The following is a 26,806-nucleotide window of genomic DNA, read 5'->3' on the forward strand; positions in this document are numbered from 1 at the left end:
GACACACATGTGTTCTATATTGGGGCATATGGCCCCACTATACATTTGTGTCTGTGGGGCCAACTGCTGACGGTCCCTGAGAAGAGGCTGCCATAGATTGAACATTTTCTATGTGTGTGAATATATATATATATATATTTCAGAAAAATAACAGCACTCCGTAAAATGTGTGAAAAAAAGGTACTCTTTTATTCCAACATGTGCCAAATAGCTACTAGGAGCCGAAACATAGCTGTTTGGCACATGTTGGAATAAAAGAGTACCTTTTTTTCACACATCTTATGGAGTGCTGCCATTTTTTTGAATTGTGTATCTTGGAAGGACCTTTTGTCCGTGTTCTGGGACATGCACCCGACCTTTCCTACCTATAGTTGAGTGCCGCTACTAATTTTGGTTTTTGTATATATATACACAGTATATGTGTGTCATAAGAAAACCCCATTTAGGATACCCTCTGAGTCTGATGAGTCTCTTAGTTTACTTTTTAATTTTTTACTTTTCTCACTACTCCTGAATATGCAACTTTCCTCCTCCTTTCTCATAGTTTATTTTTTCATGCATTGTAAACTGTGTATGCTTTGTGTTGATAAAAAGATAAACTTTGCCTTTTTTTTGGGACACACATAACAGGAACAGCTAGAAAGATGAATCCATGTAAAGCTAAACGGCCTTGGGAACAATCAGAGCATTGCAGTATTAGGTTTAGGGACAATTCTCTGGGTCTGGAGATGATCTGCGACACACAGAAGATGATTCTCATCCTTCTCCTCTGGGGCACTGAAAAAAAAAACTTCCCATACAAGGAGTTTGGCAGAGGCCCAGGCTGTCCAGAACAGTAGAACAGCACTGCCCCATTTGCAGAATGATGATGGAACAGGAGACTGACTAAAGACAGTGAGAAGGAAACTGGGCAACGAGACATCTGGCGAGACAACGCAGAACAATGAGACATCTCAGCTACAGAGAGGAGTCACAGCACCTTGAAGGGAATATCCAGGGAGAAAATCTCACATCTTCATAAGATTTACTAAAGATCACTCATGAGTGGACATTGAGAATCGGCAGAGACTAGGAAACAAGGGAAGCCTGGAAGATACATTGTCAAACACCTCACCACATCAGCTGTGAGGGGGATACAGGGAGGGGGTCTGCGTATATCACAGCTGTTGGCAGCTGGAGCTGTGATAGCAAAAATCAACAGGAACTTATTACAGAATCCAAAATTTACTTAGGATTAAGGAGCGACTCATTCTGGCTGCACCTTTCATCTTCCCTACAGTGACAATAGACGCAGAATGTGCTGTCCCTATGGATTTATAAAGCTCTCATTGTGGATGGGAAAATCCCAGGGTCTCTAACTATTCAGAAGCCTAAATCCTGTCTACTTACCAATGCCAGGTGAGTTTACTGATACAGCAAAGCTGAGTTTGTCATTTGGTACAACTCATTGGGATATAAGGTTATATATTGCTTTCCATAAGAATGCAAGTAAATTTACTGACTAGAACGCCACAGCCACAATGTGTCTTCATATACTGTCACTCTAATATGAGACTATATTGTGATTTAATGCGATGTACAAATTATATCTTCTTTCTAAATATATGTGGCCCTATGCCGATCTCACATTGACCTTTGTGGCGCTGCATTGTATATGGATTGTAATAAAGTTCATGAATGTATATAAAGTATGATGACGGTGGGTGATAAAACTGTAATATTGAACTAAACTCTACTAAATTTATGGCGGTAGACAGTATGTGTTAACATAGATGTCATGGACTAAATGTACTCCTAACACACAATGTTGAAACTAAGTATATATAATAAATGTCTGTAATGTGCTATCGTAAATCCCAAAGGAAATTGCGTACAAGACTAAGCTGGAGCGCAGTCTGGAACATAAAGCACGTAGACTTTGTACCAATCAAGTTACGCGTGATACGCAATGCTGGAGCGCTATGTAATAAACTGCCTGTGTCTTATTAAATCTTGGATAGAGATGATGTAAACTACACATATAGATTTTGGAACGTTCCTATTGTTTAGCCTCTTAAAATTATCCCCAAAATCTGCTATAGGGAAGTGGGTAAGATGTCTTATGGATGGTAAAGATGTCTCAGTGAACAGTTAGATAAGATATGATCATTGGATATTGTGAACACAAACCTATAAAACAATATAACAGAGCCAAAAAAACATGTAGAATGTAGATATGATAACATGACCTCACTTGATGAGGAAGAGAAACATGTAAATCCATATACAGGCAGTCCCCTACGTAAGGACACCGACTTACAGACAATCCCTAGTTACAGACAGACCTCTCTGCCCCCTGTGACCTTTGGTGAAGCTCTCTGGATGTTACTATAGTCCCAGACTGCAATGATCAGCTGTAAGGTGTCTGTATTGAAGCTTTATTGATAATCCTTGGTCGCATTACAGCAAAAAATTTTGAAACTCCAATTGTCACTGGGGCAAAAAAATTTTGTCTTGATCTACAATTATAAAATATAGTTTCGACTTACATACAAATTCAACTTAAGAACAAACCTATGGAACCTATGTTGTATGTAACCTGGGGACTGCCTGTAAATGCATGCAATGTGGTACTCAGCTTGTATTTTTGTGTCCGTCTAGTTCCACATCACATCCAGTCGTATGATTTCTGCAGCCCTATCTGATATCAGGATATGATAGAGGGAGGTTATGAACCTACAAATACCACCTCAAGAACACCAATAATGAAAAGTGCACCAAATCTGTATGCAGAAATACATATCTTTATTATCATACACAATAATCCTTGAGATATACGGTAAAGCCGCCCCATTAAAATAAATACACAAAAACACAAAAAGAAAATTAAAGAAAATAGGGGAGGAGATACTAGAAATCACTCTCTAGCTCACAGTGTGATGCAATAAATATATACAACCATATTTACTAGAAAGCCAGACATAATGAACAGTTTTCAATATATATAAATCATAGAAACAGACCTCCTAACTAATACGCTGGTTGGAAACAACCGAGAAAAGTCAAGGATACCCACTACTGGCCTTATTCACTCCTCACCCTAACCCCCCGTCCAGCACCCCAATGTATGTTTCGCATCCTGCTTTGTAGAGGGGGAAAAGCCGTGATATACAGATTTATGTACTTTGGAGCAGGAGATTAGACTCCTAGGAGAGACAGACGGAGAATCCAGGTACACAGAAGGCTGTAAATCACTATATGTGGGCGGACACAGGACTCTCACGGTCTCTCCTAGGAGTCCGGTCAGGATTTTCTCTGCCTAAATCATGTATACTTGTACATATATATTTTCTATAGGTATGAGTAAATAAAATTGTATATATATATATATATATATATATATATATATATATACAAATAACCAAATATAAACTGACCAAAAACAGAAACCTAATGGGCATGTGCAACCAAATTTGGACAAAGAAATGGGTCAATTGCTGACAACTTCATCTGATTCGCTGCCGGTACATAGTTACAGAATATGATGTCATTTCTACAATTAATTCATTTTCAACTTTTATGACAACAGATAATGATGTTTGGGAAACCCAGAGCCGTCAATGCTTCCCACTTCTCTGCTTCCAATGAGCGCAGCCTGCACCCTGAATGCAACCTTGTGCTGCTAGGGTGCCGAGGAGCTGGCAAGTCAGGTGAGACCAATATTACTGTGACTCTATACGCTGTGTTTTAGACATGTATACAACTAGTGCTTTCAGGTATAATAGATTCAAAGTGATGATGTGTCCAAATGCTCAAAATTTCACTGATTCAGATCCAGTTGGGCCGTTGGAACATTGAATTCTGTATGTGGGCCTACTGTGTGCAAAACAGGAGTAAGTATATAACTGTGTGAAGCGTGTCACTTCGATGGCATCGCTTCTTTCATGTATAATGCCATGTGAATCAGATATATTATAATAATTGATGGAGAACCATATTGTAAAATGGGGTCAGATTGGTGGGGGTTTGATTCCTGGCACCCCACTGATCATCTGATTCATGGGCCAGTGGTGCTATGGAAGCTGGTAGTGCTCTGTGCATTGTGTAGTGACCATGTATGTAAATCTCATGGCATAACCCCCTCTATGCCACGGCATAATGTACTGCCCATGCATGCAATGTGTCCTATTCAACTATCCTGCAATATTTCATATACACATTTATATACAGAGGAAAAGTAAAGAAATAAAAACAGTGCACCCAAAGGTGCTGGAGACTCCCCAATGTAATGTACTTTTACATTTAGTTGCATATCCATTAAAGTTCAGTTTTCTGCAGAAACAAAAGACAATAGACAAATTCATTCCATACAGATTGACCTACACAGGATTTGCATCAGTTTTATAGTCACAGATCTGCTTCTAGACCTAACATCCAGCCCTGCAAGCCATCCGCATACATAGTGACTCACAGTATATTAAGATAAAATCTGTGCCAAACACAATGTACAAAATATGTCTGATACAAAACGGAGCCATATCTGGTGCCAACAATAATATACGGTTTTATGTGTGATGCCAACACAAATGGGCTGATCTACATATTAGATAATTGTGCCCTCTACAGTTCCAACAATAATACACTTTGCCAGTAATACAATACTTGTAAGGGTGACAGCTGGTAACATATATAATAGGATGTCTTACACATATACAGAGGTTTGCCACAGCACAATTATATTGGCATCAATAATATATTGACTTACAGTATTTACTGTATGACTTCCTTAAAGGGGTTCTCCACTTTTAGCACATAATTGATACTTTTTAGGTAATGAAAACTTATATAATTTTCCAATGTACATCCTGTATCGATTCCTCACGGTTTTCAAGATTTCTGCTTGCTGTCATTCTATAAGAGGCTTCATTGTTTACTTCCTTTGGATAAACACCGCTCACGGTCGCTCGTCTTGAGATGTGAGGGGACACAGGTGCAATTCTCTTTATGACACAGAGCACTGTGATATAACTAGCCTCGCTCCTGTGTGACATCACATGACCACTGGAAGTGAACAATGGAGCTTCCTGTTGAATGACAGCAAGCAGAGATCTAGAAAACTGTGATGCACTGATACAGAAATTATATAGGAAAATTGTATAATTTTCATTACACAGACAATATCAATTATTTGCAGAAAGTGGACAACCCCTTTAACATCTGCTGCCCAACAGAATTAATGGTGAAGTCGGAATATACAGTATATCGTTGTATTCTCCAACATGTAAACTGCTTTAACTCGCACTTATTCCAATTCAAAGGACATTTTACTTTAAAAAAAATTTGTAATTAAAATCAGCAAAAATGACAAAAGGAAATATCGCCCCCTAGTGGTCTCAGAATGTAATGAGAGCTGTTTAGTAAATGTGTCCAGAAGGCGCTGACATAAGAAGGTAAAGGATACGTCCCAATACTGTCAGGCAGGCAAGGAGACCAAATTGTATATTCGAAGGGTCATATTTTGAACCACTTGTCATTCATGGTCAATCAGTGATGGTTTTTGTCTCGAGGACAATGCCATAAGTTACAATGACAGATACTGATTGATGGACGCCATGATGTATGCTCTGGACTGGGCTTTGATGGATGAGAAGCAGATCTGTCATTCAACATAAATGACTGTTCAGCTACAATACTAAACAATGGCGACAAATACCCTACATGGCAGGTTATTTTCCATCATCATCTGTCATACTTTCTGTGAATAGGTGTAGGTTGATATAAGACAATGGTAGAGATTGGCCAAAATTATAATATTTGGGGGCATCAGTAGATATGAAATCCTATGGTCAATGACATTGTCCTGCCGGTCATCATTCAGAATACATTGTCGGACATCATTTACAGAAGATGATTTACAATGACTTCTTCTTTCCAGCGCTGACAGTGAAGTTCCTGACCCGGAGGTTTATAAGTGAATATGACCCCTTCCTTGGTGAGTATACTGGATCATGGCAAAATACTAGGAGCAAAATTTTAGATCTGACTTGTATATAGTCGGTCCCAATATGAAGATTTGGGACATTATTATTGTTATATATTTTTACCGGGTCTGGATGGAAACAATCACCCTGAATCGGGGTAACCTCTTCCTACCTCTAGCAGTCCATGTAGTCCAGGTAGTCCGTCATGTAACCACTAGGACTGATAAAGACAGTCGCATTATGTTACACTGCACGTTCACCTAGCATGACATTCTGAGAAGTTGCCAGTTTTGGTGGAATTTCACCTAATCTGCCCCCAAATGTTGGTTACACAATACAGGTAGACAAATCCTAAAAGGCAGACAAGTCATTTGCCAAGAAATGTTCCACTGGCATCTAAGTTTTATATTACTAGATATTGGGGTCTATTAATGTTCTTACTGTATGACAGCCTACATAGTCCAGCTGACACAGCTCCTCCATGTTGTAAGAGGCTCCTGCATGAACACTACAGCTTTTACTCATGAGGAGGGCTGTGCTTTGCCAAGTCCAGCCACAATCCTGGAAAATAAACAATTTTCATAGTCCTGTTGCTACTAATAACACGCTTAAGTTAATTACTGGCATTAAGTTATACTCTTTGCTGATAAGATATAATACAGAGTTTAAACTCATGCATAAGATTGTATGTGCTTGAGGGCTGCACCAGGCCATGTACCGTTGCTTGTGACTGGTTTGAAACTTCCACCCTGATGTCCGTAAAAGTGTTCGGCCTCACAGCATTGTTACTGCACACAATGGAAGTCTATGGGGACGGTGAGCTAGCCGCAATGTGCGGGGCTACCTCCCAGACGAAAGATATGGTCGCGTGCATGAGGCCTTTGTTACATTCACTTGTACTATTCATTTATAAAAAAAAGTATGTTAAAAGGTTAGTGAATAGAGATGAGCGAACATGCTCGTCCGAGCTTGATGCTCGTTCGAGCATTAGCGTACTCGAAACTGCTCGTTGCTCGGACGAATACTTCGCCCGCTCGAGAAAATGGCAGCTCCCGCCGTTTTGCTTTTTGGCGGCCAGAAACAGAGCCAATCACAAGCCAGGAGACTCTGCACTCCACCCAGCATGACGTGGTACCCTTACACGTCGATAGCAGTGGTTGGCTGGCCAGATCAGGTGACCCTGGGATAGACTAGCCGCTGCCCGCGCTGCTCGGATCATTCTGTGTCTGGATGCCGCTAGGGAGAGAGCTGCTGCTGGTCAGGGAAAGCGTTAGGGTGTTCTATTAGCTTACTGTTAGGCAGCAGTGATTCTCCAAGAACCCAACAGCCCTTCTTAGGGCTACAATAACGTTCTACTTTTTTTTTTTTATTTGCATCTAGTACCATTTTGTGAGGAATTAGCAGGGGGACTTGCTACCGTTGTGTTTAGCTCTTAGTGGCACACATATCCACCTCAAACACCAAAGTGGGAAAATTTAGTAGGGGTTGGATTTCAATTAGGCACAGTCTGCCATTTTTCCTTTTTTATTTTACGTTTATTTTGTTTAATAACTCAGTGTCATCTCATCTGGCATAGTAGTGTGCTTTCATACTTGGCTAGAAAATAGCCATAGGAGAATCCAAACGGCTTACGCCTACAGTAGCGTTATATATTTGATTTCTGGTTGATCTGCTGGTGGCTGTACTTGCTGCAGTGCATCTACTAGCCAATTGTGAGCAATTTGTAGTGAGACTTGCGACCGCTGTGTTTTGCGCTTAGTGACGCACATATCCATTGCAAAGACCGAAGTGGGAAAATTTAGTAGGGGTTGGATTTCAATTAGGCACAGTCTGCCATTTGTCCTTTTTTATTTTACGTTTATTTTGTTTAATAACTCAGTGTCATCTCATCTGGCATAGTAGTGTGCTTTCATACTTGGCTAGAAAATAGCCATAGGAGAATCCAAACGGCTTACGCCTACAGTAGCGTTATATATTTGATTTCTGGTTGATCTGCTGGTGGCTGTACTTGCTGCAGTGCATCTACTAGCCAATTGTGAGCAATTTGTAGTGAGACTTGCGACCGCTGTGTTTTGCGCTTAGTGACGCACATATCCATTGCAAAGACCGAAGTGGGAAAATTTAGTAGGGGTTGGATTTCAATTAGGCACAGTCTGCCATTTGTCCTTTTTTATTTTACGTTTACTTTGTTTAATAACTCAGCGTCATCTCATCTGGCATAGTAGTGTGCTTTCATACTTGGCTAGAAAATAGCCATAGGAGAATCCAAACGGCTTACGCCTACAGTAGCGTTATATATTTGATTTCTGGTTGATCTGCTGGTGGCTGTACTTGCTGCAGTGCATCTACTAGCCAATTGTGAGCAATTTGTAGTGAGACTTGCGACCGCTGTGTTTTGCGCTTAGTGACGCACATATCCATTGCAAAGACCGAAGTGGGAAAATTTAGTAGGGGTTGGATTTCAATTAGGCACAGTCTGCCATTTGTCCTTTTTTATTTTACGTTTATTTTGTTTAATAACTCAGCGTCATCTCATCTGGCATAGTAGTGTGCTTTCATACTTGGCTAGAAAATAGCCATAGCAATAGGATAGCATTGTTTGGTTTTAAAAACTCAAAAACACAAAAAAAAAAAAAAAACACAAAAAAAGTTAAAAAAAAATTAAAGCTATAACTCTCATTTTAAAAATGTTTAACCCGAGGGCTAGGGGTAGAGGACGAGGGCGGGGACGTGGGCGTCCAACTACTGCAGGGGTCAGAGGCCGTGGTCCTGGCCGGGGTGAGACACCACCTGCTTATGAGGGAGCAGGGGAACGCCGCAGAGCTACACTCCCTAGGTTCATGTCTGAAGTTACTGGGACTCGTGGTAGAGCACTGTTGAGGCCAGAACAGTGCGAACAGGTGATGTCGTGGATTGCTGACAATGCTTCGAGCAATTTGTCCACCAGTCAGTCTTCCACGCAGTCCACCCATGTCACCGAAATCGCCACTCCTCCAGCTCCTGCACCTCAGCCTCCTCCCCCCCAGTCTGCCCCCTCCCAGGAAAATTTGGCATTTGAACCGGCATACTCTGAGGAACTGTTTTCTGGACCCTTCCCACAGTCACAAACCACTTGTCCGGTTGCTGCTGAGCAATTTTCCGATGCCCAGGTTTTCCACCAGTCACAGTCTGTGGGTGATGATGACCTTCTTGACGTAGTGGAAGTGTGTAAAGAGGTGTCCGACGATGAGGAGACACGGTTGTCAGACAGTGGGGAAGTTGTTGTCAGGGCAGGAAGTCCGAGGGGGGAGCAGACTGAGGGATCGGAGGATGATGAGGTGACAGACCCAAGCTGGGTTGAGAGGCCGGGTGAACACAGTGCTTCTGAGACGGAGGAGAGTCCTCGACCAGAACAGGTTGGAAGAGGCAGTGGTGGGGCCAGACGGAGAGGCAGGGCCAGAGCTGGTGCATCAGCGCCAAATGTGTCAACTAGTGAAGCTCCCGTGGCGAGGGCTCTTGCGGCGAGGGCTAGATCTTCAGAAGTCTGGAGGTTCTTTAAGGAAACACCGGATGACCGACGGACTGTGGTGTGCAACATTTGCCAAACCAGGCTCAGCAGGGGTTCCACCACTACTAGCTTAACTACCACCAGTATGCGCAGGCATATGAATGCTAAACACCCCACTCAGTGGCAACAAGCCCGTTCACCTCCGGCCGTGCACACCACTGCTCCTTCCCCTGTGTCAGCTGATAGTCAGCCCCCTGCCCAGGACCCTGCCACAAAAACCCCATCGTCGCCTCCACGATCCTCCACAGCATCCACCAGCGTTCAGCTCTCCATACCCCAGACGCTGGAGCGGAAACGCAAATATAGTGCAACCCACCCGCACGCCCAAGCCCTTAATGTGCACATCTCCAGATTGCTTAGCCTGGAGATGCTGCCCTATAGGCTAGTAGAGACCGAGGCCTTTCGCAACCTCATGGCGGCGGCCGCCCCTCGGTATTCGGTCCCCAGCCGCCACTACTTTTCCCGATGTGCCGTCCCAGCCCTGCACCAGCACGTGTCAGACAACATCACCCGTGCCCTGACCAACGCCGTTTCTGACAAGGTCCACCTGACCACGGACACGTGGACGAGTGCTGCCGGGCAGGGCCACTATATATCGCTGACGGCACATTGGGTTAACTTGGTGGAGGCTGGGACCGAGTCTGACCCTGGGGCTGGTCATATACTGCCGACGCCGAGGATTGCGGGGCCTACCTCGGTCCAGGTGTTTCAGGCCTACTATGCCTCCTCCTCCTCCCACCCCTCCTCCACCTCCTCCTCCGAACTACCATCCGTGGGCACGGCGCCATCAGTCGGTAGCTCTAGGCACAGCAGCAGTGCCGTTGCTAAGCGACAGCAGGCGGTGCTCAAACTGCTGAGCCTAGGCGATAAAAGGCACACCGCCCAAGAGCTATTACAGGGCATCACGGCGCAGACTGATCTGTGGCTGGCACCGCTGAACCTGAAGCCAGGCATGGTTGTGTGTGACAACGGCCGTAACCTGGTGGCGGCTCTGCAACTCGGCAGACTGACACATGTGCCATGCCTGGCCCATGTGTTAAATCTGATAGTTCAGCGTTTCCTCAAGACATACCCCAATCTGTCACATTTACTCACGAAGGTGCGCCGCATCTGTGCGCATTTCAGGAAGTCCAGCACAGATGCTGCCACTCTCAGGGCAGCGCAGCGCCGCCTCCAACTGCCCGCTCACCGACTGTTGTGCGACGTGCCCACGAGGTGGAATTCAACACTGACCATGTTATCCAGAGTTTACCAGCAGCGCCGAGCCATTGTAGACTGCCAGATGTCAACTTCCACCAGAACTGGTAGTCAGGTCAGTCAGCTTCCTCAAGTCTACAATGAGGAGTGGACGTGGATGTCTGATATCTGTCAGGTGCTGAGTAACTTTGAGGAGTCAACACAGATGGTCAGTGGCGATGCCGCCATCATCAGCCTCACCATCCCGCTGCTTGGCCTGTTGAAAAACTCTCTGATCAGCATGAAGTCGGAAGCTTTGCGCTCGTCACAAGAGACGGGGGAAGAAGATTCCCTTGTTGATAGCCAAAGCACCCTTAGGTCTGTTTCTCAGCGCATATCGGAGGAGGTGGAGGTGGAGGAGGATGAGGAGGAAGAGGAGGAGAATGTTGGCGAGACACAAGAGGGGACCATTGTTGAGTCCTTCACTGTTCAGCGTGTATGGGCAGAAGAAGAGGAGTTGGAGGAGTTGGAGGAGGAGGAAATGGACAGTCAGGCCAGTGAGGGGAGTGAATTCTTACGCGTTGGTACTCTGGCGCATATGGCAGATTTCATGCTAGGCTGCCTATCCCATGACCCTCGCGTTCAAAGAATTTATTCCAGCACCGATTACTGGGTGTTCACTCTCCTGGACCCACGGTACAAGCAAAATCTTTCCACTCTAATCCCTGCAGAGGAAAGGAGTGTGAGAATGCATGAATACCAGCAGGCCCTGGTTCACAAGCTGAAACAGTATTTCCCTTCTGACAGCGCTAGCGGCAGAGTGCGTAGTTCTGCGGGACAAGTAGCGAGGGAGAGTAGGCGAGCAGGCAGCTTGTCCAGCACTGGCAAGGGTACGCTTTACAAGGCTTTTGCCAGCTTTATGTCACCCCAGCAAGACACTGTCACCTGTCCCCAGTCTCGGCAGAGTAGGGCTGATCTTTACAGAAAGATGGTGAGGGAGTACGTAGCTGACCATACCATCATCCTAAATGATCACACAGCTCCCTACAACTACTGGGTTTCAAAGCTGGACATGTGGCACGAACTGGCGCTGTACGCCTTGGAGGTTCTTGCCTGCCCTGCCGCTAGCGTCTTGTCCGAGCGGGTTTTCAGTGCAGCTGGTGGCATCATCACCGATAAGCGTACACGCCTGTTGACTGACAGCGCTGACAGGCTGACGCTTATTAAGATGAATAAAGCCTGGATTTCTCATAATTTCCAATCTCCACCAGGTGAAGGAAGCTCAACCTGAATAATTGATCCACTCCTCCTCCTCCTCATTTTCCTCCTTCTCCTCCTCTTTGTACAGTAAAGCAGAGGAAACTGGCTATTTTTTGACAGGGCCCACTGGCTCTAGCTATAGTACTTTATGCATTTAATTTTTCTGGAGGGCCACCGACCCGGTCCTCTGTTTTAAACAATTTTTGGGAGTGCCACATACAGGCACTCAATCTATTCAATTTTTCTGGAGGGCCACCTACCCGGTCCTCTGTTTTAAACAATTTTTGGGAGTGCCACATACAGGCACTCAATCTATTCAATTTTTCTGGAGGGCCACCTACCTGCTCCTCTGGTTTGAAAATTTTTTTGGACTGCCACATACAGGCACTCAATCTATTCCATTTTACTGGAGGGCCACCTACCTGCTCCTCTGGTTTGAAAATTTTTTGGGACTGCCACATACAGGCACTATCCAAATTAAATTGTCTCCATAGCAGCCTCCACACGTTGTCTCCATTGCTACCTCCAAAAGTCGTCCATATAGCTGCCTCCATACATCGTCCCTTTATCAAACGAGGTGTGTCAGGCAGAAATTTGGGTTGTTTTCATGGATTCCACATCAAAGTTGTTAACTTTGTCGCCACCCTGCTGTGTTATCCACAAAATATACTGGCAAACTTTTATCATTTACCAATATTATTTCAGCGCTTCTTGCGCATCTGTTTACATTCCCCTCACCCGGCATATCCTAAACTTATAAGAACGCTACTACACTTGATCTTATACAAAAGGTTCTTAGAAGTGCTGTTTGGGGAGTAGCCTAGAGACAGGGGCTTGGATTGGCGAAAGCTCGCCTGGCAGCGGAGCGCCAGCTCCATGCGCATCAGCCGCTTCTTGCGCATCTGTTTACATTCCCCTCACCCGCCATATCCCAAACTTATAAGAACGCTACTACACTTAACTTGGTGCAGGCTGGGACCGAGTCTGACCCTGGGGCTGGTCATATACTGCCGACGCAGAGAATTGCGGGGCCTACCTCGGTCCAGGTCTCAAAGGCCTACTATACCTCCTCCCAACCCTCCTCCACCTCCTCCTCCTCCGAATTACCATCCGTGGGCATGGCGCCATCAGTCGGTAGCTCTAGGCACAACAGCAGTGCCGTCGCTAAGCGACAGCAGGCGGTGCTCAAACTGCTGAGCCTAGGCGATAAAAGGCACACCGCCCAAGAGCTATTACAGGGCATTCCACATCAAACTTGTTAACTTTGTCGCCACCCTGCTGTGTAATCCACAAAATATACTTGCAAACTTTTATCATTTACCGATATTATTTCAGCGCTTCTTGCGCATCTGTTTACATTCCCCTCACCCGGCATATCCTAAACTTATAAGAACGCTACTACACTTGATCTTATACAAAAGGTTCTTAGAAGTGCTGTTTGGGGAGTAGCCTAGAGACAGGGGCTTGGATTGGCGAAAGCTCGCCTGGCAGCGGAGCGCCAACTCCATGCCAAGATCCAACTAACATAGTTTTAACTGCAGCACCTTTAATCTACTACTAGTTCACTGCCTCCATACATGGTCCCCTTATCAAACGAGCTGTGTCAGGCAGAATTTTGGGTTGTTTTCATGGCTTCCATGTTAACTTTGTCGCCACCCTGCTGTGTAATCCACAAAATATACTGGCAAACTTTTATCATGTACCGATATTATTTGAGCGCTTCTTGCTCACCTCCTTTGGTTCCTCTCTGCCACCCATTGGTTTGAAGCCTGAGTCCATTTAGGGTATGTCGCCATGCCACTCTCTAGCCTGCTGCCGCTGCCTCTGCATGCCGTCCCCTATAGTGTCAGGGTCAATTATTGCATGTTTTAGATGCTATCTAGCTTCATTCTGTCACTCTGTCATGGCCATGCTGTTGCCCATAATTTTGGCATAATGGTGCGATTATGCAGCCTCAGAGGCATCCATGCATGCTGCCCCTGCTGTTTCCTGTCCATTTCCGTGGTGTTTCCATCCTTTTCTGAGGTTCCCAGGTGTTTGGCCAAGCTTCCCTGTGCAGAGCCTTGGTCCCCTTGAAAAATGCTCGAGTCTCCCATTGACTTCAATGGGGTTCGTTATTCGAGACGAGCACTCGAGCATCGGGAAAAGTTCGTCTCGAATAACGAGTACCCGAGCATTTTAGTGCTCGCTCATCTCTATTAGTGAACATTTAAAGTAGCCAACGACTTTTAATAATCTCATCAGCCTTCCCCAGTGACATGCACATCCTGTTTGGGTCACACTTGATCTTTTTTACTCCTGACCATCAGTGTAAGAAGAGCTGACAAAACCATTAGATGGGCAGGTCCTTCCTTTTCCACATGGCCACCATTATGTATGTTAGCATGTGGTCGGTGTAATGATGTACCATGCACAGGATTATATACCATATGCAGAGGTATATAGTTATGCAGGGTCATATAACATGTAAGGATTATGTACCATGCACTGGATTATATACTGTACCAAGTGTGGGATCATATACCAAGTGCGGGATGATGTACCATGTGCAGGCTCATATAACATGGTCGGGATGATGCACCATACATAGGATTGCATACTGTGTGCGGGATGATGTACCATAAGGGGGATTATATACCATGTGCGGGATGATGTAGCACACATGGGATTATATATTATGCACGGGATGATGTACCATACATGGGATTATATACCATGTGTGGGATGATGTACCATACGTGGGATTATATACCATGTGCGGGATGGTGTACCATACGTGGGATTATATAACATGTTCGGGATGGTGTACCATACGTGGGATTATATACCATGTGCGGGACGATGTACCATGTTTTGAATACTATAACAGTATTATGTATCGGATCATATAGGGTGTGTGGGATGATGTACAATGAGGAGGATCATTTATGGGGGATGCTGTACCATGTGCAGGATGGTGTATGATGAGCAGGATCATAGAACATGCAGGATGATGTACCATGTGTTGGATTATTTACCATGTGCAGGATGATGTACCAAAAGTTGAATAATATATCATATGAGGAATTAGTGGTGTAACTTGGAGAGACAGGGCCCCCTAGCAGGCTACTGCATGGGGCCCCCCTTCCCAAAATATACATACTAGTATACTCACACATGCGAGTTACACTCACATATAAATACACTCATGTGAATATACACATACATACAGTGCCATATGCAACATACTCACAGTGTATACAGACACCATATGCACATCACAGATACTGCATATATACATCACAGTATATGTTATATACATATTATGCTGGACATATGCAGTACAATATAGATATATTGGTGCACATCCTCCATTCTTTAGTGTCAGGTCGGATGACGGGGCCCCCTGACACTGCGGGCCCCATAGCGGCTGCTGTGGCTGCTACCACTGTAGTTACTCCCCTGTGAGGAATGATGGACTAAGTCTGGGATCATATAACATCTGAAGTGTGGTGTACCATTCACTGGATCATATACAGTACCATGCATGGGATTATATAGCATGTATGGGATGATGTACCATGTGCTGGATTATGTAGCATAGGTAGGATGATGTGTGGGACGATGTATCATACGTGGGATCTATGATGTATGATATGTTGGATGATGTACAATGCATGGGATCATATACCATATACAGGATGATGGGTGACCTTACATGTACGGCTTGTAAACCTCTTGAGAGGGTTGCTGCAACCTTCAAGTTGTAAGCTGGAAAATGAGATATATTGGCAGGAAAATCATGCCAGAGGGATTTTTACAAAAGAGGAAAGTTATCTGGATTCTGTCTTGTGGGAATAATTGTCTTCATTAATGTGACAAGATGCAGAAAATGGTGAGGAATCAGGGTGATTAATGGCAGAGATTAAAGAGATATGAATCTTTCCTCTGATGCTCCAAAATAGCTTCAAGTGCCCAGACAGGCTGTGAACTAAATGTTTTCAGTCGGTTGGTTGAGAACACTTATCCAAGGGAACGTAATTCATTTTCTGTCAGAACTATTGACTCCTGTCCAGGACGTTCCGATTAAGTGAACTGCTTCTTCCATATGTTAGTCGGTCCAGTTATCCATCTATCACTGTGTGCCACTCTGGGATGTAGAAAACAGACACATTGATGCCATAAATTATAATAATGTTCACTGTGATCTGGCATTACAGAGTGATCGTGATTGTGTATGGGGAAACCACTAGTAACCACTTGTTTTAAACAGATATTAGCACTTGGTGTGACATTAAAGGAAATCTACTATTTGTTTTTATGCATTGTAAAACCAACATACCTTGAGAATGCTGTAGCTACACTGATGCGGAAACATATCTTGTTTGATCCTTGATCTGAGTGGTTTTCTTTAAAAAAACTATTTTAAAATTCAGGACCTTGGGAAAGCTGGGTGCTGCTGACTGCCATACATAAACACATTACATGGAGCTTCCTGAACAGTCCAGACAGGACTAATCAACCTGAGCTGGATGACTCATACACAGCAGCTGGGGGATGGTGCAGCGATTCATTACTTCTGCCAGTCAGTGACATATTCTCGGCTTATGCTGGGCATGGCAAGGCTGAAGCAGTGCATAATTAGGGTGAGAAGAGACCACTGGGGAAGCCACAGGAGCTCCAGAGCCTCATTATCATAGTTTTATCATTGTTTTTCAGCTCAGGGATGAAACAAGATGTGTTTCTGCATCAGTGTAGCTACAGCATTCTCAAGGTATGTTTGGTTTATGAATAAAAACAAATTGGTAGATTTCCTTTAAATGGTCACTAGATTTACAAAAAACTGTATGTAATAAATTGTAGACGTAAATACAAGAAACTATTTAATATATTTTATAAGGGCAGAGTGCTTCTTTCTTCTCCCTGTATGGGTCTTATCATCCTCCTTTCTCTCCTGCTAATCTTCTATTTGCTACACAAATTTCTGCTAAATTATGTATTGCTGTCAGGATTCTGGGGTAGTGGACCTACTGGAACACTGCGGACTATGATGTAAGCCGACACCTGGGACCGGAATCTAAGTGGTACCCGGTTTTCACCAGAGCCCGCCGCAAAGCAGGTTGGACTTGCTGCGGCGTGGTACCACCAGGTCGTTCCACAGGTGCAACTTTGTCTGCGGTGGCAACCAAGGTGAGGTACAAAGACGTTAAGCAGAATCGTAGTCGGCGACAGGCAGTAGGTCAGGACGGGCAGCACGGGATCAGAGTCGTGAACGTAGCAGTAGGTCAATATAGGCAGCAGAGGAGCGTAGTCAGGAACGGAACGGGGGTCACAACGGGAAATCAAAAAACCAGCAAAGGGCATGGAACACAGCTATCTCTAGGGCACAAAGCACGAAGATCGGGCAGGGTGTTCAAGGAGAGGCAGGTTTATATGTAGAATTGTGGGAAATGGCCAGCGCCAATTAACGAGCAAGCGCCGCACTGGCATATACAGAGGGGCACGGGTGAGCCCACGACCCAAGATATGGGTGGCAGGAGCACCCGTGACAGTTGCTAGCAAGAATGACAGGAGCACACAGAAGTGCCATATTACATAGAAGCTCCAGGTTAAGGAGAGATGGAACAGTGTGTCACAGCAGCTAGATCTTCACTCACCAGCTGCGGCACAACTGCAATGAATGCAGATGGGATTATTCACTGTATTCTCTGATTGCTCCTTGTATCCAAAAAGCGCAGTATTTGTCATTTTCCTCTATTAATGATGAAAGTTTCACGATAGTAGATACTTGGGGTTTGGCAGGGATGGGGGATAACAGAGGGAAATGTCAATCAGCCATTTATTAGGGACCACGGATGAGAGATGGGCATCCAATAGAGTAGATACACTTAAATGATAAAAATGTCTTTCCAAGGAGCCTATGTATCCTAAAAGTAACCTTACTTTTTTGTTTGACATTACAGAGGACACATATAGTAAAGAAGAAATTGTAGACCAAGAGCCGGTTCTTGTACGAGTTATGGACACAGCTGATCTGGTAAGAATAGTGTGCGGAGAACCTCACATGTCATGCTAACTGCACTGAGTCAGAGAATCCCAAAATGCTGTCACACCTAGGCCCATAGGTCTTAGGAGACACATAAGATATCTCTTCCTAATTTGAAAACAGAAGTAATATAAGTGCAACACCCTCGCCGATGCAATGGCGAAGGAGTGCTTGCGAATAAGCCCCATAGCATGTCACCACATCACACAGGGGACATTGCAGTGGTTAATCCTGCCTGGCAAGGCAGAAGTTAATATGAGTATGATGTAAAAGTCTATTATCCAATGATCTGTGTTACATCCTGTCTCTGTGAGCTGAGAGGTACTTGGAGGAGCAGCCACCACCTGACCAAGGGGAGATAAAAAAAACCCTGGCCAGGAATGTTCTAGAGAGCAGTTAGTTGAGCAGTAGCTCAGAAGCAGACTGGAGTCTCTCCAGTACAGACTCTTCGGAGTCTGTACAGCTAGCACACCAGACCAGAGCAGGAAGAGCCTAGCCCCTGCCTGAAGAGTGGAACTAATAGCTAGTTAGTGAGGAAAGGGGTATCATCCTACCTTCAAGGGTGATACCTGAAGATATCCAGGATAAAGCTGAAGCATCCTTCCAGGACTCAGCTACCTCCCAGCCTGCCATTGCATCCAGGCTGGTGATCTACATCCTGTGGCTCCCTCCAAGTACCTCTCCAGTACTCCACCATCTTGTTAAAGGCACGTTGCTGATGTTCCTGTCGGTTCCAATAAAGAACTGTAAGTGTTTCTGTTCAACCTCTGCCTCCGTCTGGTCCCTGCTACTCCGGCTGTCACCATCACGGGCACCCTGTCCACCACACAGAGACACATACTCTAGACACCAAAGGGTTGCCCCAGGGAGAACTACCATAGCAGTCTCTCCCTCATCATTTCTTGCCAACACCACCCTGCTGGAGACCTGCCAGGCTGTAGGACAGCCCTCCGGTTCCCCCATACCAAGCACCGTGACACAAGCGTGCCTAGGCCGCAACCGCCAGTCACTCAGGTACTGCGGGCCCCGGCTGACTCCAGGCCCCGAGAAAAGGCTAGGCCCCGGTGGGGGATGTTGCATAAGCATTGCATTATATTTAGGGACATGGGACAGATTTGTCTCAGGGTTACAACAGCATTTAAACAATACTTGTACTGAAAAAAATAGTGCAGGTGAAAACAGTAAACTTCTTTATATACTCCATTAGGTAAAGCAGCTTCTATATACCCTTTTCCTTCTTCTTTCTCTGACATTGAGCAATGCATTCAAGTCCCGAACACTGCATCAAGATAAGAAAAGCAAACTAATGATTAACTCTTTCTGTACATAGGGGCATATTTGTCAGGACCTCTGCGCCACATCAGTATTGCAGAGGCCCTGAAATAATCGCAAATGCTAGCCTATTGCGGCACAGTGGCTACAGGGCGGCACAGTGGCTGAGTGAGTAGAACTTCTGCCTTGCAGCGCTTGGGTCCTGGGTTCCAATCCCACCCAGGTCAACATCTGCAAAGAGTTTTTATGTTCTCTCCGTGTTTGCGTGGGTCTCCTCTGGGTCCTCCGGATTGTGAGCCCCATTGGGGACAGGGATCAATTTGACATGCTTTGTGCAGCGCTGCATAATCTGTGTGCATTATATAAATAAAGAATTATTATTATAATATTATTTTTATTTAGCCCTCTCCACCAATTTGACGCCAGTGGGGTGTGAGGGGGGGGGGGCGCGGCCGACCGGGAGTTGGCCAGCGTGGGGCGTTACTGTCCTCGGCCCTGCCTGGCGTAAAATAAACGCGGTGCAGCCTCCTTTTGATGTATGCAGCGGCGGGGCAATCACCCTGCATGTGCGCCAGCGTATAATAGATGTCCCCCATAGAGTGTATTTCCTTTGATGATTCAAAGGAGATTGGACTTTCCAGGACTGTCTGTAAAGAGGTAAGTCATTAGACACTTCATCAGGTTTCTTTATCTCTCAGCTGTCAGTGGATACAGGACAGAAAGATGATTTACTTAATTAAAGAAATCTGTTTCTGTCACTTTCTTTTTCCTCTGCTTTTCTTCCTTATTTTTAAGCAGTTTGTGTAAATCAGCTTTCTGTCCTGTATCCACTGACAGCTGAGAGATAAAGGAACCTGATAAAGTGTCTAATGACTTAACTCTTTACAGAGTGACTTAACTTTTTACTCTAGTTTATTCTTCTTACCGAGCTGAATCATCATGTATAAAAGAGTTAATAATTAGCCTCCTTATCTCTCTGAAGTGGACCAAGACATGAAGCCTTTCAGTTTCATGTCTTACTACAGGAGAAAGAGAAGAAACAAATCACAGAGAAGATGTTTTACTTAATGAAGTATATTACTAAGTTTACTATATCACATGCTCTATTCTTTTCTGAAATAAAGAAAATGCATGAAAGGTTTAGTTACTCTTTAATATTCCTGAATACATAAGTTTTGCATTTCAATTATGTTGTTTGTTACTGAGCACTGAAGGGCTTACTCTCAAGCTTGCTTTGCACTATAGTCATAAGATAGTGAGCCTCTTTGTTGGACACAAATAGCTTGGGATCTGGCGGACTCTGCTCAGGTTGTAAGACAGACAGAAGGCTCCTGTACTGGACAATGAATCTTTTGATCTGAGCCTTGGACAGATTAAAGGGGCCTTTGAAGTTACTCAGAAATGATCTGGATCTCCTGGTATTAGCTGAATGCACAAGCTATGAACTGCACTATCTCTATACAAACCTGCTGACCTTGGCTGAAGACTCAGTGACCAGAGTACAACATGATCCTAGGGAACAGAAATCTCCCATTAGGTCAAGGGACAGGAGTTCACTGACATTGTGCTTTATTGTAACCTCTAGTAGCTGCAAGCAAAGGTGAATAGAAATAATCTCACTAAGTGCAATACTAAATGTACCAGGCAAAGGATTTAATAAAATTCAATTTACTGTCAGTTAAATTAGAACGTTCCAGACTTATAAATCGTATAGTGTGTAGTCCTGGGCCGCAGAGGGATTTAGAGCCCACTCATGATCCTACCTCCTGCACTAAGCAACTTCTACAAGTTTTGTCTAACTTTTGGTTGTGTGATCTCTTCCATCATACAATGTTCTAATAACCATCTGTGACAGTTCCAATACATAAAATACATACAGTTCCCAAATAAGAGCAAAATGAGAATAACATTAATTTTTTAAAATGACTATGAAATTCAGTATGGTCTCCACCTAACACTGTATAATATACTGCATATTGGGTCATCCAAAACAAGACCTGACCTTCCCTTAGAAATGGTCATCAATATCAGATCTGTTGGGTATCTTGGACCTCCAGCGATTGCTGCTGTGGCTGCTAGACCTGCTTATTGTACAGAACACAAGAGTACAGCCGCTGAGCTGCAATATACTCCATGTCAACTAGTTACAGCGTACTGGTCATGGTGGAGTAGGACTCCAGTCCTATGAATAGGTTAGTAGTAGTGATGAGTGGACACAAACAGCAATGATCAGAAGTCCAGGTTTGGTTCAACCCCCCGCTCACCGGTAGCACTTGTGATCGATGTTAGTTCTGATCGTGGGTGTTATCCTCTACATGCCGAGATTGACAGCAATCTTGTCAAGATCTTGACGTCACGGAGAGAGATGATCCCAACCAATATTTTTCCAAGGATGTTACCAGTGGGTAAGCGGACCCATTTAAAGGATTAACATCCATGATTGCCCAAGCAACTGCGGTTGTTTGGATTCAGAAACTTTTGTCCGGGTTTGGTTGAATCTTCCGGATATGAAGGCTAACGGGTTCGCTCATCACTACTCATTAGAAAACAATGGGGCATATTTACTAAGCTCCCGCGGCCGCATTTCCGTTGTGTTTTCCGACGTTTTTGGGGATCGCGAAGGGGATTGCGATTGTGTTGCAATCGCGCTGGCTTTCACACAACACATTCGGGGGGTGGTCTGACGGACAATCCGAAGGATTTGGACAACGCGCGGGATTTAACAAATCAATTTGTGTCACATTCAAAGCACTTACATACACTGGGAGGAAGATGGTAAACTCCAGCGGACCTGAGCGGGTCACGATCTTCATGAATCGTGGCAGATGGGCATTCCGGTGGACAACGCACCTTGGGGATCGTGCAGGGACCAGGTAAGTAAATGTGCCCCATTATATACACCAATGGCACTTGCACATTTGTAGTGTTGCTGCTCTTTTCACTGAAATATATGAATCTTAATTTTTTTTTATTGATGATTTATTTTCTTTTTATTGCAGGATGGGCCGGTGAACCCTGAGCGGTACCTACACTGGGCCAATGCCTTTCTGGTGGTGTACAGCATCGATAACAGGCAGAGCTTTGAAGCTTGCTGCCAGTATTTAGAGATCATCGCTCAGTATAACAAGGGAGCCGTCCATGAGAGCCCCGTGCTATTAATAGGCAACAAGCTGGACATGGAACGATATCGGTATTAACTCCTACTACTGCTATCTGTGTATGTGTAACAAGGTGTGAAAGTAGTGTACATGCCCCAAAAATAATTATTCACAAAAATATTTACTTAAATAATAGGCAGCAAAATAACAGAAAATGAAGTTATGACATCTATGTCATGTTGAAACGTTTACAGAGGCAAATATGTTTTTTCCATCACTTGTTTTATGCTGAGTGTCCTAAAGAATGAAATTGTTATAAAAAGTGCATAAAAAGATCGTGATGACAGGACAATACACTTTTTGATGCCCTCAGCATATACGCCAGGAAAGCTCCCTGAGTCCCTTCATATACGCTGAGTGTATACATAGATATATCCATATTGTCTCCATCTGTATACGTTGCATACTGTGGGAATCACAGAATCCATCCCTATGTTGAGCATATGCTGAGGGAGGTCCCCAGTGATGAGGACAGTGACATATCTGCGAGAAACACCCTAAACATCGGCAGCTGCAGATCACTGGCTGCTGCTGATGCTTGCTTCTTCCCCCATTTTTAGGGAGAGGAGAAGACCACTGTAACCCCCCCCAGTAGAGAACCTCATCAGTATATTGGGTGCCACAACTGATGGCTCAGGGATGGTGGTGGACAAATCTCCAAGCCTTATATGGAAACGTGGAATCAAGAACTTGAACAGACATGTTTGGGTTACGGAAAAGTTCTTCAAAAAAATGCTGAATTATTTCACGTAGTTAGTGGTCAGTGAAATAGGAAGTTGAGTGATGGTTAGACACAAGTGTAAAATGTGATATATGTCTACATGCACTGTATACATATTACTACAGTACAGTTACGGTATGCTTTACTTGATTCAATCTCGTACTAGGTATGTGCCCTGTATAAGTCGATGCCTACTCTCATGTCACATGCCTGCTGTCATTTTCCCACAATTTCCCTGCATTGCATGATCTTATGCTGTTACTTTAGTTCTGACATATTACATGATTGTATAATACGTTCTTGTTTTCTTCTACCTTTGCCTGTCTGTCTAGGTTCTCTGCTTTCCTCCTACTTTCTCCTTTGAGATTGCTCTGCTTCTGTTCAACTAGCGCAGGTATCAAAATGTTCCTTATATCTATTTTCCCCAATGTTATAGAAAGAATATTTTTCGGAGAATGATCTATTTTCTAGTATTCTAGTAAATATTTTACAATTTTCTATAGGGAAGTTTTTGGTAAAATGAAAAAGCAGATCCCTTCATAGATGGTTATGGGTGGACAAATCTCAGTTTTTAGGCATAGTAATAAAATGCCATTAAATGAAATCTACCATCTTTTCTTAGTAGATCCAGTGGTAGATTTCTGATGCTTTACTCATCCCTATCCCGATTATACTATTTATTGGAATTCTGCTTATATCTTTGAATTCTTTATTTCAATTATATATAAATTACCTGCAAAGGCTACTCAGGCTAAGGCTACTGCACTCCCGAGTACCATATATACTCGAGCATAAGCAGAGATTTTCAGCACAATTTTTGTGTTAAAAAAGCCCCACTCGGCTTATACCCGGGTATATAAAAAAAATAAAGCGAGTACTCACCCTCCAGCACTGACCCCTGGCGCCCTCTTCTCCCCGCAGCACCTCTTTGGGTTCCCAGTCAGGCCAACAGACGCATGTCTATGTGATCTGCCGGCACAGAAACCATGATGTAGCAGTGTCATAGGAAATGTTAGAACGTATATATCACACCCTACTTGAGGGGGTTGTTAGTTTCATGCTGTAAAAGCTGGTGACATTTTCCCTTTAATTCCAAAGTTAAGGAAAGAAAAACTGTCTTGAGGTTCTTTAGGTGTTCATGTATTTGGATTAAAATATGTGAAAAATGTTAATGGTTAGATGATAGATGATATTGCCCTGTGGTTATAGTGATTCATACAGTGGATTTCAGACAAAAACTATTTTATATATCTGTAGAATGAAGATCACAGAACCTGTGGATTATATGTGTTGGCAGCTATGGAAAGGTGGATTTGCTGTTCACATTCTTCATGTAATACATCTCGTGGTATAACTAAGAAGTATTTCTGTGTTTCCTCTTAGACAGGTCAGTATAGCAGATGGTTCAGCTCTAGCGTCCCGTCATGGCTGCTTGTTTCGGGAAGTCTCTGCTTGTCTGGATTTCCGGTTGGTGCAGAAAGTCTTTTATGATGCCATCCAGGAGGTGAGGAGAGAAGCAGAGAGATGCGCATCTCTAAGACCACCACTCTACATTACTGAGGAGAGGGCACTACTTGGGCTACCTCCTATATCCTCTACTTCACCTTCAGGCCGCCATGGGATGCCTACACTCAGCACTTTGTCCCCTCTGGGCTACAAGGAGCTTCCGTCTGTGGCCCAAGCCAAACTTGTCACCGTGAAGTCCTCTAGAGCAATGAGCAAACGCAAGGCACCCACGCTCACCCTCCTTAAAGGTTTCAAGATCTTCTAGTGCCGAGATATCCCAACGTAACATCTGCTCATCATTCATACTTGTTCTCTATTTATGGATTCTAGAGTACTCTGGATGACGATGAGGCTTTTTCTCATTTAATTTAAAAATTCTGACAATGCAGGCAAGAGCAGAAGCAATGTGTAGCACCTTAAATCTAGTGCTTGGATTGTACTTAGCAAAGTTGCCCTAGCTGTACATACATGAGGGCCCCCATGAAATAAAACTTTTTAAAATAGGCCTGTAAGCCTCACACTCTTCTTTATGCTAAAATTAAAAATGAATCTAATAACCCTCAAGTGCTCCAAGGGGTCCACCTCCGGGCTCTGGCAGTAGTGGCAATTACCAACCCCCCCCCCCCCTTTCACCTCCTACCAACCCCCCCCCCCCCCCCCCCGAGGAAACTGAATACATGCTCCCGCTGTGTTCTCTCTTCACAGATGACAGCTTTTGATTCCCATGCTCCCTTACTCCGCCCGCTTCAGGGGTGCTCTGCGCACTGCATAGAAGGATTCCCATGCACAGGATTGGGTGTATAGGTCTAGTCTTTGGTGTCTGAGTATGAGTATGCTACCTCCCCTGCTATGTCACCAGCTTGAACCACCAACATAGGAAGTGAGAACGAGGTGGGTAGCTTATATTCAGTGCTCTGGGGAGGAGCAGGTAATTGCCACTGCTGCCAGTGCCCAGTGGGATACTGGTGAAGCCCCCTGGGGCACTTGAGGCTTATTTGAATAATTTATAAGTATAATAGTTAATTTCCTGCATCATGGGGCCTCAAGAAGTTCCCGCTGCTTTGGTAAGTACAATCCAGACAGTAGATTTCCTTTAAAAGGAGTCTCTCAGGTCCAAAACTTAGTGTCATGTAGGGGGTCTTTATTATACCTTTTTAGCCACAAACTGATGTACTTAAAGGAAATTTATCATCAAAACCAAGTATAATAAACCATGGATAGTAACGAGAAAGGATGGTGGAGCGGCACTGTGTGAAGGCAGTAGGGTGCAGGTCTTCGACAGGGGTCTGACAAACCCCACCAATATTAGCAGGAATCGATGGATGAAGCAGCACTCCAAAAAGATAAAGTGAAAATTTTTTATTCCACCGTGGATGCGACGTTTCACCTTTTCTATAAAGACATTTTCAAGCAATAAATGTCTCTATAGAAAAGGTGAAACGTCGCATCCACGGTGGAATAAAAAATTTTCACTTTATCTTTTTGGAGAACTGCTTCATCCAATAAACCATGGACACTTACTCAAAGATCCAGGCGCTGTGACTGTGCTAATCTTCTTATATTTATTATCCATGGACTCCTCCTACTCTAATAAATTTCCTTTAAGAGATAAGCAACTTTTTATGAATATGCAAATTAGCCTGTCTGTATATCCACAAGGTGGGGGGGGGGGCATTATTTGGGGACTAGCATTTGCCTATCCATAAAAACATGTCTATCTCCGTATTAAGTCTGTTTAAAGCCACAAAGATATGGGTATGCTTTTTGTAAAGGCCCCTACAAAACACTATTTTTGTTTTAGTTGAGCCTACAGTGTTCCCAAATGGGATTCATCAAGATTTGTAGGATTTTGTTTCCAAATGAAATAACCATAGCTGTCATGACTCCTGAAGCTTACCTTTTAGTTTAGTTAGGGGATCTCTATATAATGCATCAGCCTGGCACTGCAGCTTTATACTTCACTGACATCAGCAAAAAAAATATTTTTTAAGTTTACTTGAAACACTGAAAGGTGAAGAGGAAGGTCATTGTTTTCCTGAAGCATGACTGGCGTGTACAGAAATATGTAATATCTACCCAAATCTGGGAAGAACAGACTAGTAGTAGGAGTAATATGTCAAAGCCGCCGTATGTCTACACCGCATACTCAGCTCCTGATGATGATGTGTTATCCAGATGTTA

The 26,806-nt window shown here is 44.0% G+C and overlaps 1 protein-coding gene across 1 annotated transcript; it reads left to right on the forward strand.

The window, feature by feature from the left end:
• The first annotated feature begins 688 nt into the window (after positions 1-688).
• On the forward strand, positions 689-26,004 carry RASL12 (RAS like family 12). Its single transcript, XM_072148648.1, has 6 exons — positions 689-1,398; positions 3,569-3,689; positions 5,915-5,971; positions 17,886-17,959; positions 22,240-22,430; positions 24,503-26,004. The coding sequence occupies exons 2-6, from the start codon at positions 3,572-3,574 to the stop codon at positions 24,888-24,890; spliced, it is 828 nt and encodes a 275-aa protein (XP_072004749.1). The 5' UTR covers positions 689-1,398; positions 3,569-3,571; the 3' UTR covers positions 24,891-26,004.
• Positions 26,005-26,806: the final 802 nt, after the last annotated feature.

This window comes from Engystomops pustulosus, chromosome 4 (genome assembly GCF_040894005.1).
Source record: "Engystomops pustulosus chromosome 4, aEngPut4.maternal, whole genome shotgun sequence".
Classification (NCBI taxonomy): Eukaryota; Metazoa; Chordata; class Amphibia; order Anura; family Leptodactylidae; genus Engystomops; species Engystomops pustulosus.